Below are 15787 nucleotides of genomic sequence, written 5' to 3' on the forward strand. Positions count from 1 at the left end.
TTTATGAAAATAGAAGGAAAAATGTAGAGGAAAACATTAAAAGTACAGGCAGTTGTCAGCTAGTGACTAGCCTTTAGGAATAATTCATGGTAATAAATGAATTTGTCAGTAAATGAAGAGTTGATCCTTACCAGTGATTCAAACATGAAAATATTTTTGCATAACCACTGTGCTCTCTTCCCATCTCTAGCTGTCTGTGTTTTATAACGATTCTAAGAAGAAAGAAATCTGTAGTTCTCCCCTCCAGAGGGTCTACTTTTCATGTTCAAAAGACTGTATCCATACACTCTTATTTTTATGTTCAACAGATTTTCAGCAAGCTCTCTATGAGTTATCATACCATGTAGTTAAAGGAAATCTAAAACATGAACAGGCATCTAATGTTCTCACTGACATTAGTGTAAGTATACACATGTATTTAAATTTAATAATTGATAATATGTTTCATTTTACCATTGATACAAATATCCTTAAAGTGTGTTACTTATTTTATTCCAACTTACTGCAATGAATATTTTAAAGTAATACTTGGTAAGCCATTTTTATTAAAAATAATGATAACTTGGGCCAGGTGGTGATGCACTTGGTTGAGCACACGTTACAGTGCGCCAGGATCCAGGTTCAAGCCCCCGATCCCTGTCTGCAGGGGGAAAGCTTTGTGAGTGGTTAAGCAGGACTACAGGAGTCTCTCTGTCTTTCTTCCTCTTTATATCTCCCTTCCCTCTTGATTTCTGGCTGAATAAATAAAGATAATTTAAAAATATGATATCTAATCTGATTGTGAGTAATGCAGAAAACATTAGGTAAGCTCGGAGGGCAAAAGAATAAAGTTTGCTTTGTAATAAAATCAAGGTATATTTAACAATATAATTATGTAGATGCTACTATGCAAATAATTTGACTGGTGACTAGGAAACAGTGGATAGAATGTCTGATCTGAGTGTGAGTTCCTGAATTTAAGTCAAAAGTCTGGTCAACAAGGTCATTTTATTTCAGTATATACATAGAACTAGATTCTAATAATTTTCCCATTTATTAAAAATACATAGTCTAAATAAACTTTATATCTGCATTTTTGGCTTTTATTTAGCTTCCTTTTTTCCCTTTGTGTCCTTAGTGATATGTGATTGATATATATATATATATATATATATATATATATATATACTTCGATAGCTGAGGTATCTTTGTCACAGCCGTTTTTTGTCATAGCCGTCTCATAATCACATTGCTCACTGTCCTGAGTCTTAGCTACAGAAGCATATCTTATGTTTTATATAGTGACCATTTTTCCCTTTAGTTAGACATTTAAATATGTCAAAACTATTCTATATTATGGAGCATTAAAAAATTTTTATTAGTAAACACAGTGTAGATGTTTTAGTTTTTTTAAGTTTTACTGAAGAGTATTCTGAAACCATTACATTTGCTGGTGTGCTATTCTAATATTTACTGTGGACAATTTTTTTAAATTAGGAATTTCGTGAGGATATGCCATCCATTCTTGCTGACGTATTCTGCATATTAGGTAGGTATTAAGCCTTTGTTTTCATGTAAAAAGTGCTGTTTGGTAAACTAATATGTAGTCTTAAATATTTTAAGAGTTTTACAAATGTGTATAAATGTAGAGCTTATTATTTACTTTATGGAGAATTTAGTATTATGAGTCAAATATGAGTATAAGTCAAGTCACCTTAGTGTACGATTCAAGAAACTGAGCTTTTTTTTTTTTTTAGATGTACCTTTTTATAGCATTGAACTAATTTAAGTCATTCCAAGAAAAAATAAAGTCAAGTTTTCTGAAGTTAGTCTGAATTATTCATATTTAGTAACCATATAATTAATTAGTCTTTATTTAGTTTAGGTTTTCAGTGACTGTCAGAATCCCAAACTTAGGATACCCAAAGTAATCAAAAAAGTTTTCTTTTGATGATGAAAATCATCTTTGGGGATAGCATCTTCTGTCCAGAATAAAAAAAATATTTTGTCTAGAATAAATAAAAAATTATGGAACATAAAAAAGTGGATATTTCTTTGACTTAGAGCAAAAGGTAGCCACCTTCCATAGGAGGCATGGAGTTTAGGTTATACATTTATTTCTCTTGTCTTAGGATTAAATTAAAATAACTTTGAACATTTTTTTCCTGTCAGCTGGATGCTTTCTGTAATTTGCTTCTAATAGAAAGCACTGCCAGACAGAATATTCACTTTAAAATAAGACATTCTTTGAGGGTTTGCCAAGCTGGAATGTATTATTTCAGTTTATGAATATTAATTCTTGGAATTAGGTTTCTTAAATGTTTTACTGAGATTCTAGACTTTGATGTCAGCAAATATATATATATACCCAACACCCTGAAATTTAACATTTCATAAAGGCAATAATATTGGTAATAAGTCTAAATGTATATGTACTCTTGAATTATAAATGGAAAAATGTACTAGTGTTGGGGTGAACATATGTTCTTGTTTTGTTTATTGTTCCTGGCATAATTATTCATAGTGCCATTTTATCTTAAAACTGTCCTTATTTGAATGATAATGCTCAGCTCTCTATTGGGTTACATTATGCCACCATTGTTAAAATCTTTAAGCTTAAATTTTAAGGCAGGCAATAAAAACATTACATATGTTACAAGTAATTGTAACATGATACATTTCAATTTTTTAAAAATTACTTGTTTACTGTTAATTTAGAAGACTAAAACACTGAATTTTGAGTACCATTTTATGTATACTGTTTTTCCTTGTTAGTGTGAGGATGTACTTTATATTTTAGGTTAGTCATCAGTTGGTAGTTACTACTAAGTTCTCCTAACTGACTTTTTAGGGTATATTCTCCCATCACAGTTCTTTAATAATATGAATTATTGTTACAAGTCATTGCTTTTTACTAGTAACATGAATTCATGAAGATGATGTTTGGTTGCTCTTGGGAAATTTCTTTTAGCCTATCCAGTCCATTTTTACAAGCACGATTAGGACGACAAACTTGGAAAGAGAATTTCCCTCACCTGCCCCCTCATTCACCCACCCCCACCCTTGACAGAAAAAAAAAATGATCCAAGGGTGACCCCAGACAAAGGTAGGGGAAAAAGAATAAGAATGTGAGTTATCTCTAATAATGATGATAATAATGATAATCACAATAATAGCTATAATAATGTAGGTGCCATATTTCTAGCACTGTCTATGCTCTAGACATTATGTTAAACTTTTAATTTCATTTTAATCCCTGTGTTCTGTAAAGCCAAGTGTATAGATCAGGAAATTGAAATTCAGAAGTGATTTTCAAGGACACACTTCTGTAGGGCTGAGTTGAAATCTGGTTTCCATGATCTTTCCTCCACCAACACCCCATTTATATATTTTATTACCTTTTGCATTTGGAATGTTTTATTTCCTTACTCTTTGTGGTGCCATGCTGTAATTCCAGGACCACATACATGTGTGTCATGTGTACTCTACCACTGAGATTATACCTGGCCGTTTCTAATATTTTGAAAGTTGTAAGAGCAACCAGTGCTATACTTTCCTAGTTAAGATAGTAATTGTCTTGGGAGTCGGGCGGTAGCGCAGCAGGTTATGCGCACATGGTGCAAAGCGCAAGAACCAGCATAAGACTCTGGATTCGAGCCCCCGGCTCCCCACCTGCAGAGGAGTCGCTTCACAGGCGATGAAGCAGGTCTGCAGGTGTCTTTCTCTCCCCCTCTCTGTACTCCCCCCTCTCTCCATTTCTCTCTGTCCTATCCAACAACGGCACCAATAACAATAACCACAACTAGAAAACAAGGGCATTAAAAGGGAATAAATAAATAAATAAATATTTAAAAAAGAAAAAAAAAGATAGTAATTGTCTTTAAAAGACTTAATCATGGAAAGGTGAAGGGACTTGAGAACTATATTAACTTGAAAAGGATTGTTTGATGGGAAACATGGATTTAAATATATATAAATGGAACCTTTAAGCTTCGGTAGGTGGTTGGTTATACTGGGGACTAGAGTTGGAAATGAAGGAGCCCTCTTTTAAAGCAAAATCATAGGGAAATTCAAGAGAACTAAATAGGTACTGATTTAGGGTTGAGGAGTCAGGGATAAGTGAACTGTTAGAACAGTTTCCTTAACTAGGATAAAAAAGAATAAAGAAAACTGGGAAGCATAATTGAAATAATAGAGTTCTATACTGATAGATCAACTAAGATATTTACTGAGGTCCTGTTGAGCATTTCCCAACATGGTCAGCACCCAGAGAAAGTTTTGTTTTTTTTCTTACCAGGCCATTGCTCAGTTCTGGGGTATGGTGGTGTGGAGGATTGATCCTGGGACTTGGGAGCCTCAGGCATGAGAGATTCTTTGCATAACTATTATGCTATCTCTGCCCCAGCAAAGAAAACTAAAGGGAGAACAGACTTTACTAACCTGCTACTTGGGTAGTCTGATTTTTAGGAATTTTAGGAATAGTAAAATCTATTTTAGGCACTTTTAAGATGTTGATTAAAAGTATGAGCCTGGTTTGTTTCAAACCTCTCATGAAAGTTTAGACTCTCATGAAAGTTTAAACCTCTCATGAAAGTTTATCCTTGAAAGTTTAGACTGAAGAATGACCAGGAGATCACATAATGGGGAAATAACTAGGAGTCCCTGGAAGGAACTGATGAGATATATTCAGGGATTAAAAGTGTTACATGAGTGTCATTGTGTAAATGATGTGTTAATACCATAAACTGATAGTGTGCTTAGCTATAGTGACCATGCATATTGGGAAATGTCCAAGGAGGAGTAATGGAGAAGGGCCAAAAACATTTAGGTTTGCTTGATGATTAAACTCCCTTTCTTTTGATGGTATGAGAAAGTAAACCGAAGCAAAGCAGTATTAGGTAGGTTTAATTAGGGAGAACTCTAGAACCCTTAGAGGATATTTTCATCACTAAAATATGTGTCTTATTTCTATAGCAGCACATGTTGACTATAGTGGCTGAAGTTTTGAATGTTTGACATTAGAGCAAACATTTATTTCCTTTATACTTTTGATAAATCAGACCCCCCCCTTTTAACTAGTTTATTGCTCAGCCCTGGTTTATAGCGAGGATATTGTTTAATTTAATCTGGGATCTCAGCCTCAGGAATGAAAGTCATTTGCATGACTATTATGCTATCTTCCTAGCCCCAGATCATAAAATTGTTTGACAAATTTTCTGAATATTTACTGAAACTCATTGAAGTAGTCTCAGTTTTAAAATATATCAGTGGGAAGAAACCAAGCACCTTGAATAAACTTGCTGACTAGAATTGTAATTCAAAACAGGATGTTAAAGACATCTTTTAATACTTTTTGAGGCCAGACAACTTGGCTAGAACATAGTAACAAGGTGGCCAAGACCAAGGGTTTGATCTACATCAGGAATAATATTTTCAGTGTTAAGAAAATTTTGTTGTTTCCAATTCATCTTTTCACCTAAGGAATACATCTCTTTAGCATCTGTGGTCATTTGGACTTGACTATCTCCATTTTTGAAAAGTCTTTTTGAAATTTGGTTGCTTCTAGTGACATAGCATATAACTCATGGCTATGTCAGTGATCAAAAGGTCAGTCTCTACTGTTCGATAGATTAATTCTGAGGTTAATTCATAGGTATATAGAGGACAGTTCCTGCTTACCATAGTTTAACATTTTCCTACAAATTCATGAGTCATTTTACACTAAGGTCATTTTAAAGAAAACAAGTACCTTATAATATATACTAGGGAGAGTCTAGAAAAATCAATCAACATTTCTTTTTTTTTTTGTTTGTTTGCCATTATAGATATTGAGACAAATTGTTTAGAAGAAAAAAGCAAGAGAGACTATTTTACACAGTTGGTATTAGCATGTTTGGTAAGTTATAAAAATATTTTTCCCCTCAATTTAACAATGAATAGTTGTACTTACAGTTACTCATAAATAATCATTTGATTATTCATTATTAGGTGAGGTTTGGGTTTTGCCATGGAACGCTCTGTAATATTATACATGTTCTATAAAGTAGTCATGCTGCTGTGCCACTGAAGTTGTATATATTTGTGATTTTATGTAATTATATATATATATATATGCTGTATACATCTACAAGGTAAATTTAAAAGAACCTTGCTATTCTCTGTTCTGTTAAGTACCTAACTTAAAAAAGGTATAATCATCTTGTCAAGTAATTAGAATTGATTGGGACAGGCTTTGTACCCTCCCCCACCCTCCTCAGTTATTGCTAGGACTTAGTGCTCACATGACTTCACCATTCCTGCTATTTTTTTTTTGTTTTTCTAAATGAGAGGATGAGAGACAGAGAGAAGGATTTGACTGCACCACCATTTATTTCTACTGCTTGTGAAGCTTCACCGCACAGGAGCTCCCACATGGTGGTCTGGGGCTTGAATCTGAGTCCTTTCACATGGCAATGTGTGTGCTTTACCAGGCCAACTACCTATTGATTTCCATGGATGGTATATCTCTCTGTGTGTGTTTAAAGATTTATTTGTTGGGAGTCGGGCGGTAGCGCAGTGGGTGTCTATCTTTCTCTCCCCCTCTCTGTCTTCCCTTCCTCTCTCCGTTTCTCTCTGTCCTATCCAGCAACTACGACGACGACAACAACTACAGCAACAATAAAAAACAAGGGCAACAAAAGGGAAAATAAATGAATAAACATTAAAAAGATTTATTTATTATTTTAAAGATTTATTTATTTGTGAGAGGGGGAGGAGAGAAGGAACCGAAGTCTTTCTTAGGCATGTAAGTCCAGCACTCTACTGACTGGTACTTTCCCAGCTGCATTAAGTATTTAAACATTATTATAAAATATTGGTATCTATACGTATTTATAAAATGTGACTATGTTTAAGAATGTTAATGCATAGTTGGAATGCTAAGGAATAAATTATCTTTAATATTTTTTAATACAGTATTTAGTTTCAGACACAGTTCTTAAGGAACGCCTGGATCCAGAAACTTTGGAATCATTAGGCCTTATCAAGCAGTCACAGCAGTTCAATCAAAAGACAGTTAAAATCAAGACAAAACTCTTGTAAGTACAGGTATCTTTGTATTATATCATATACCTGAAGAGGACTTTCAGTTCTTATTTTGAATATTAGAAATTTCTTTTTTTTAATTTTTGTAGCTTTATTTGTTGGATAGAGACAGTTAGAAATTGAGAGGAAAGGGGGAACTAGAGAGGGAGACAGACACCTGCAGCACTGCTTCACCACTTGTGAAGCTTTCCCCCTGCAGGTGGGGACCAGGGGCTCAAACCTGGGCCCTTGCATACTATAACATGAGTGCTCAACCAGGTGCGCCACCACCTGGCCCCAATATTAGAAATTTCTAAAGGCAGTTTTGTTGATATAATCATGTCTTGTTTTTTTTTTCCTTTCAAAGTAGCATAAAACTATTATTTTAAAGTTTTTTTAAAAAAATTATCTTTATTGGATAGAGATAGCCAGAAATCAAGAGGAAGGGGGGAGATAGGGAGAGAGAGACAGAGACACCCACAGCACTGCTTCACTCATGAAGCTTCCCCTTCCTTTGCAGGTGGGGACTAGGGGCTTGAACCCAGGTCCTTGTGCATTGTAATGTGCACTCAACCAGAAGTGCCACCACTTGGCCCCTAGCATAAAACTATTGAGTCAATTGTAAACTTTACCTGTGTGAAGCCAATGTTAATTTTTCCTCTATGAGAAGCTAAAATAATAGTGCTTTTATTGTTACCAGTGAAATGATTTACAACTGGTTATACTTATTCTTATTGAGATAAGTAGTAGTATGCTACTATTCTCTGATATTAGCAATATCTTTTTTTTTACTAGTGATTTTCCCTGTATGACTAATGTACTTTTATTTTCTACCTTAAAAGAGGTAAACTTAGAACAGTCATTCTAATGATTATTGTATATAGCAGAGATAATGTTACTTCGATAATGTTACTCTTATGTAAGTATGTAATTTGAAATTAATTTTGTTCCCTTTGTGATATTTAATTTCAGTTACAAGCAACAGAAATTCAACTTGTTAAGAGAAGAGAATGAAGGTTATGCCAAGCTGATTGCTGAATTGGGGCAGGATTTATCTGGAAATATTACTAGTGATTTAATTTTAGAAAATATAAAGTCTTTAATAGGTAAGATATGTATCTACATAGTATGTGTTAAGATTTTTTAATCATTGGAGAATATTCAGAGACAATAACTACATTCACTGTAGTGTGTGTGTTTGTGTGTTCCCTTAAGAAATGAGATTTCACTAGTTGCTGAAATAGACCAGTGTGACTTTCTGTGGTCCTAGTGTCAGTTACCTGAACAACTTGTTGGAGGCGTGCAGTTTTGTTTCTGTGCCAGTTGTTGACATAGATGTATGCAATGTTGTGTGCATTTGCTATAGTATCAGTCACTTTCATAGACCTGATCAACCTGTGATTTTTGCCACAGTAACAGGCATATAGACCCAGGAGACTGAATATGAACTTTTTCCTTGGTACCAGTATGTTCATACAGACCTGCATGGATTTCTTTTTCTTTTTTTTCTTTTTTTTTTCGTTACTGGATAGAGACAGAGAAATTGAGAGAGGAGGGGAAGATAGAGAGGAAGAGAGACAGAGAGACACCTGCAGACCTGCTTCACCGTCTGTGAAGCGACTCCCATGCAGGTGGGGAGCCGGGGCCTCGAACCAGGATCCTAACCGGTCCTCGCACTTTGCGCCATGTGGGCTTAACCTGTTGCGCTACCGCCTGACTCCCCCTGCATGGTTTTCTAAAGCTTAGCAGACCTCATGGGATGTATGGGTTATCACTTCAACCCCACATGACAACTTTCCCTAGTAGTATTTGCAACGCCTAGGAGAATACTGTAGCAGAGGCCCCACTTCAGCTTGGCAGGACTATCAGAAGTGCTCCCTCTCACAGTGGCAATGTCTTGCACCTGTCTGCCTTAGAATGTTGGGACGGTGTTTCTAGAAAGCACAGCAGTTTCCCATTGTGCCCCATAGAAATGCTTTCTGGGGCCAGTAGTGGCATACCTGATTGAGCTTACACATTACAGTGCACAAGGGGTTGGGTTTGAGTCCCTGGTACCCCCACCTGCAGGGGGAAAGCTTTGTGAGTGGTGAAGCAGTGTTGCAGGTCTCTCACTCCCACTCCCTCTCCCTCTCTCTCCTTTCCCCCATTCCCTCTCAATTTCTGACTGTCTCTATCCAATTAATAAAATAATTTTTTAAAAAAGGAAATGCTTTCCATAACTTTTATGGGTCCTTCTGGGAAAGGCTTGCTCCTCTTTTGGACCCTCACAGGAAGTGCCTACTCACCAACAACCAAGCTGCCTGTCCCCACTGCGGTCATGCCTGCTCTTCTACCCTGTATAAAAGGAGTACAGTCCATAGACGTTTGTAGTGAAGAGCTAGGGAAACATGGTCCAGGCCCATTAGAGCACAGACTTCTTAACCTAGGTCTCCAAGGACCTTTGGATATAATGAGGAAATAGAAGAACTCACCTCTCACAAATAAATCTCAACACAAATATGGAAAAATCTTTACATAATTATAAAATGTGACTTCAGTGGAAAATTCAAATATAATATTCATATCTCCTACTTAAGATTTCAAAGCAGCCCCAGTGATGCTCACTGGTATAACTGAAATGGAAGAGAAAGTCTCCAAGGTCAGAGAAAGTATGAAAAATTTCCTGATGGAAACAGATTAAGAAACACAGTAGTTTAATAAAAAAATTATAATAAGTGGGCTCAATGGCAAAATGTTAGTTGAAAACTGAAGGTTGATATAACAAGCTTGCTTTTATTTCTTAAAAAATATATTATTCTTATTTATTTATTATATTCAGTTTTACTATTTTGAAATCTTTATAGGACAGAGAGAAATTTGTTGAGGCTTAGATGTCCATAGGTGTGGGGTATCTAGAACTCTTTTAAATGGTTCCCTTTTTTTTTTTTTTAATTTTTAAAATTTTTTTGGTCTTGCTTTTTTCATTCAGCATAGTCTTGACTCATCCATGTATTGCTTATTGCCTGGCTGTTGAGTAGCATTATATTGCACATACTATGACTATATTGTACTATACTTTGTTTACCCATTTGCAATTGTGAATATTTGATGAGCTTGTCTAAAATATTTATGTTGAAGTTTTTTTCTGGATGTAGACACATAATTCTCAGGTAGAAATTTAGGAATCATATGGTATGTGTAAGTTTAACTTTAAGAAAACTGCCAGCTTTGCAAAGTAGTTTTTCCATTTTGCATTTTATATTTACAGTAGCAGCATTAAAAACATTTCATTTGCTGTTTCATAGTAACTTTTATACTTACAGGCCTTGCTTCTTTGGAGATGTGGAAAGAGGCAAAATATTTAGTTTTCACCCTAGAACTTTTGGGTTACATCTCTGAGAATTTATGAAAATTTGGACCTTTTTGCCCCCAGTAAGACAAATTCTGTTTTAGTTTTTTTTTTTTTTTTTTTTTTTGGTCAAGATATGAGAAATAGAAATTGTGTTAAGTTTAAACTATATAAAAAGAAGACATACTGCATTTGTAGACATTTTTTTGGGCAGAGTTAATAGAAATAGCTCTGGAAATCCCCTCTTATTAAATATGGTATATTGGGGGCTGGGCTGTGGTGCACCCAGTTAAACACGCACTGCTTCATGCACAAGGACCCAGGTTTGAGCCACCATTCCCCATCTGCAGGGAGGATGCTTCAGGAGCAGTGAAACAGGTCTGCCAGTATTTTTCTTTTCTTTTCTTTTCTTTTCTTTTCTTTTCTTTTCTTTTCTTTTCTTTTCTCTTCTTTTCTTTTCTTTTTTTTTATTTTTTATTTTATTTTAACCAAAGCACTGCTCAGCTCTGGCTTATGGTGGTATGGGGGATTGAACCTGGGACTTGAAAGCCTCAGGCATGAAAGTCTTTGTATAACCATTATGCTATACCCCCACCCTGTTATGCTATGCCCCCACCCTTTCTTTTCTTTTCTATATTTATTTTTTCCCTTTTGTTGCCCTTGTTGTTTTTTATTGTTGTAGTTATTATTGTTGTTGTTATTGATGTCGTCATTGTTAGATAGGATAGAGAGAGGAGGGGAAGACGGGGGGGGGGGGAGAAAAAGATAGACACCTACAGACCTGCTTCACCACCTGTGATGTGACTCCCCTGCAGGTGGGGAGCTGGAGGCTTGAACCAGGATCCTTGCACCCGTCCTTGTGCTTTGTGCCACGCAGACTTAACCAGCTGCGCTACTGCCCAAGTCCCTGCCAGTATCTTTCTATCTTCCCCTCTAACCCCTCCCCATTTTCTGTTTCCTATACAAAAAAAAAAAAAAGGATAAATAGCTACTAGATGCAGTGAGTTTGTAGTGCAGGCACTAAGTCCCAGCCATAATACTGGTGGCAATAAAAATGTTATATAGGAATTTTCTTTTTTTTAATTTGACAACTGGAAGAAAATTGTTTTAATAATAGTTGGTAATTCATATTATTCCAGTCATGTTACATAAATTCTGCTGAGCCCAGTCTTTTTTTTTTAACCAGAGCACTGCTCAGCTCTGGCTTATGGTGGTGTGGAGGATTTAAGTCGGGACTTTGGAGCTTCAGGCATGAGAGTCTCTTTGCATAACCATTATGCTATCTACTCCCGCCTCCAAGTTTTAGCTTATATATCATATATTAATACTAAATGGAAACAATATGAAATGACAGTAAATTCCCTTCTCAAATTAGGTATTTAGTTTTACCTTTTACCAAAATGTAAATAAATGTGGTTGTTTCAGAGTCTTTTGATAACCCTGAAAGTGAGAGAACTTTTAAAATTTTTCCCACTTTCCAAAATTTTGCTTCTAGGCCTAACATCCCCTAATTTCAACAGTTTCCTCCTCCTCCTCCTCCTTTGTCTTCATCTTACTTGCTTGCTTTAGTGAAGTGATTTGCTTGCACTTTCAGCCTGTATCTAATAAAAATCATGTAATTTAAAATACTAGAATTCCTTTCATCTTGATACATTAGGTAGGCAGGTGGGAGCTGAGTAATTGGAGAGACACCAAATTGGAAATGCTCACTCTAGGGGGCTGGGCCGGGCAGAGGCACAATGGGTTAAGAGCACATAATGCAAAGCAGAAGGATCTTGGTTCCAGCCCCCGACTCCCCATCTGCATGGGGGTTGCTTCACAAGCAGTGAAGTTGGTGTGGAGGTATCTATCTTTCTCTCTCCCCCCCCACCTCCCATCCCCCTCTGTCTTCCCCTCTCTGTCTTCCCCATAGCTCTCAATTTCTCTCTGTCCTATCCAAAATGAATAAATAAAGAAATAATGAAAAATTGGCCACAGGAGCAGTATATTTATAGTGCAGGCACCAAGTGAGAATCCTGGAGGCAAAAAAAAAAAAAAAAGAAAAAAAGAGAAAGAAAATACTCCCTCTGGGTCATGAAAATACATTTTATTGAGAGGAATGGTAGGTGGAATTGCCTATATTGTTGAAATCATTTCTATCTCTTTTTTGTGATATTTAATGATTATCTTCTCATAAATGTACATACATCAATTGACAGCACTATAATTATGGTAAGCACACGGTAACAATAGTTACGCTGAAACCAAATGCAAATAGAAGTAATAATGTATTGAGAAGGATGGGTGGTAGGGATGTTTATTAAAGAATTATGCTGAAGCCAAATGTATTTAGAAATAATGATGTAGGATTCCTGATAAGAATGTTTGTCAAATCTATGTTGATTGTCCATTTTACCTTACCTCTATATTAGGAATGAGAAGTAGGCTTGAGTACATATTCAACACATCTTTACTTTGCTATATTTTAGTTATATAGCTTCTTTAATTGGGGGGGAGGCGATTAGTGGTTTATAGTAGATACAGTTGTTTGTACATGTGTAAAAATGCTCAGTTTTCTGCAAAACACTCACCCCCTAGTTTAGTTCTTCCACCACCATCTTCATGCACCAGGTGGACCCCTTACCACCCTGAGTCCTTTACTTTGGTTCAATACAGCAAACCCAGTCCAAGTTCTGCTTTGTGTTTCCCTTTTCTGTTCTTATTTCTCAACTTCTATCCATGAGTGAGGTCACCCCATATTCATCCTTCTCTTTCTGTCTCATCTCACTTAAAGTTCCATCCAAGATGAATTCATCATTCTCAAACGCTAGAAGAAGAATAGCTGATTAGTATTCATTTCAGTGTGTATATATGCCACAACTTTTTTAGCCACTCATTTGTGTTGGACACCTGATTACTTCCAGGTTTTGGCTATTGTGCTGCTATGAACATAGGTATACACAGATATTTTTGAATGGGCATGTTTGATTCCTTGGGCTATATTCCCAGGAGAAGAATTACTGGGTCATAGAGTAGGTTGTGAGAGTTCTCCACTCTGCTCTTCAAAGGGGTTGGACTACTTTACAGTCCCACCATCAGTACAGGAGTGTTCCTTTGTCCACACAACCTCTCTAGCATTTGTTGTTGCTATCCTTTCTGATGTATAACATTCTCACCAGAGTGAAGCAGTATCTCATTGTAACTGTGACTATTGATCACTTTGGGATGTAGATCCTGGTTGTAGCTGAAACTTTTGCCAAGAAAGTCGTGTAGGCCAATGGTTAGCTGTGTTGCTGTTCAGGTATAGTTTGAGGCTCTCTGGTCTTCTGGTTTTAGGACTTCTGAAGCCAGCCACCATGTGATGTGTCTCAAGTGGGTAGAGCTTTTGTTTCATGGTGATACCAGTGCTTCTGGAAGATGAGAGGTAGAGTCGGGGTGGCTATTGTAAAGGCAATGTGTTAGTGTATAGTGGTCCTGGCATAGGTTGGTATCAAACTAGTTCCCCTCTTACCATTAGGGAGAACATTGGTCTGGTGGAGCTTCAAGTTCCCGAAGCACGTATATTTGTAAGTCTGTTGTAGTGATGAGTGGGCGGGGCTACAGTTCTAGGTTGAAGGAGTGGCTCCTGGTTGTCTTGAGGAAGGTTTGACAGAAGATATTCTCCTTGGGAGGTTCAGTCTCCTTGCCTTTGGCGGCCACAAACAGTTCCCTGTAATTCACTCCTCAAATCTGCTAACAGTTCACCTCCCCAAGAGTTTTCCAGGAATAGCAAGCTGCTGGCAGTCAAGGTCTCACTCCCTAGACAGTTTGCTTAAACAAGTTCATAAAAGGGGTGTCTGGTAAACCCTCTAGTAGTGTGCTGAAACAGGTGACTTTAGGGTAGCTGCATTACTGCTTTCAGAAGTCCAAGATACAGATAGTAGCAGACTTTCCTGCAGGGATCTGCAATCTACCTCTGGAACACAGTTAGGCATCTCTTTTGCAGTAATAATGGGGGTGTGTATGGGGGTGGAGTGGGGGCATCCCTTGGAATGCAGAGGCCTTCCTGCATCAGCAGGCTTCTGGACTTGGGGTGGGGGGAGAGTAGAGGAGAGACAGAAAACTCACCGCTGGCCTTTGTCCTTTTCAGTACTCTTTGCTATTCATAAACATGTTAAAAGTGTGTGTGTGTGTGTGTGTGGTTTCTTTGTATTCTTTACTCTGCTATTTATCTTCTACTTTTTTGGAAAGTTTGTTTGCATTCAGAGATGCAAGAATCTGAAGAGGTATCTTGAGGAGAGTTTGCCTACAGTTGTCTTCATGTAGCCAATCTTGGCTCTGCCTCCACCAGTCCTATGTTTTTTTCTTTCTTTGCTCTTATTATCTACATTCCATTGTTGTGTCTTAATTTTTTCATGTTCTCTTACCTCTTCAATATTGTTAGAATACTAAACCATAAGTTTAAATCAGTGATAATCATATTTTGTAATTTTATTGTATAAGTAATATAAATTTAAAAATGATTCTATGATGATGGCTTACTTTTGTGAACCTGGATTTTTAGCTTTTCAATCAACATTTGAAATAGTTCTGCATGAAAATTTATAATGCACTGTTTGATTTTCATATCTTGCTAAGAATTAAAAATAGAGATCTCTTTCACTAACTTTTTTAGTCAAAAACTGACGATATGTTATGACAAAAAAGGAAGTGTAATTGAGTTAATAAGCTCCTAGTGCAGTCCTATCATAAATCCACTTTGTGATCTTGGGCAAGTCACTATCTCGTGTAAATTTGGAGAATGAACTTGACAGTCTTGCCAATAATGATTTCCCTTTGAGGCAAGGGCAACAAACTTGAAAAACAAGTTGTTTACTTTGTTATATAGATTACCCCTTAAAGCTATTGGCTTTACTAGAAATTATGTATAATCACATTTGAATTTGTGTGTATCTTATCTGTTGCAGGATGCTTTAATCTGGATCCCAATAGAGTTTTGGATGTCATTTTAGAAGTATTTGAATGCAGGCCAGAACATGATGACTTCTTTATATCTTTATTAGAATCTTACATGAGTATGTGTGAACCGCAAACACTGTGTCATATTCTTGGTTTCAAATTTAAGTTTTATCAGGTAAAACGTGTGTTTTTATGTTTACATACATATGTGTATTTATCTACAGGTTAATTTCATGATTTTATGTGTGCAGTCCAATTTAAATTTTATTTGTACATTATCAATTTCAGTTCAGTCATTCTAGTCAAGGAGACAGCGAGAAAGTACTGTATTAGTACTAATGATATAATATGAAAACCTAGAGGAACGTGTATTCATTTTTGTCTCTTGAAAGATGAATTAGGGGAAGATTTTTTTAAATTGGGATTGATTTACATTCACTAGTAAATACTGTTGTTGGTACATGTGTTAATTTCTCAGTTTTTTGTAAGACAGTCTAACCT

General features: G+C 36.3%; 1 protein-coding gene across 10 annotated transcripts in view; it reads left to right on the forward strand.

Annotated features, from left to right (window-relative positions):
* The window catches only part of THOC2 (THO complex subunit 2), a 127899-nt gene that overhangs the window by 29759 nt on the left and 82353 nt on the right, over positions 1 to 15787 (forward strand). For all 10 annotated transcript variants that reach the window (XR_009547573.1, XR_009547574.1, XR_009547575.1 and 7 more), the window contains 6 exons: positions 309 to 400; positions 1477 to 1528; positions 5805 to 5875; positions 6934 to 7055; positions 8014 to 8147; positions 15295 to 15461. Coding sequence is in view for 7 of the 10 variants with exons in the window: in XM_060183231.1 (XP_060039214.1) it covers positions 309 to 400; positions 1477 to 1528; positions 5805 to 5875; positions 6934 to 7055; positions 8014 to 8147; positions 15295 to 15461 (638 nt within the window). In the remaining 3 variants the exon portion in view is untranslated. The remainder of the gene's footprint in view (positions 1 to 308; positions 401 to 1476; positions 1529 to 5804; positions 5876 to 6933; positions 7056 to 8013; positions 8148 to 15294; positions 15462 to 15787) is intronic.

This window comes from Erinaceus europaeus, chromosome X, assembly GCF_950295315.1.
Source record: "Erinaceus europaeus chromosome X, mEriEur2.1, whole genome shotgun sequence".
Lineage (NCBI taxonomy): Eukaryota > Metazoa > Chordata > Mammalia > Eulipotyphla > Erinaceidae > Erinaceus > Erinaceus europaeus.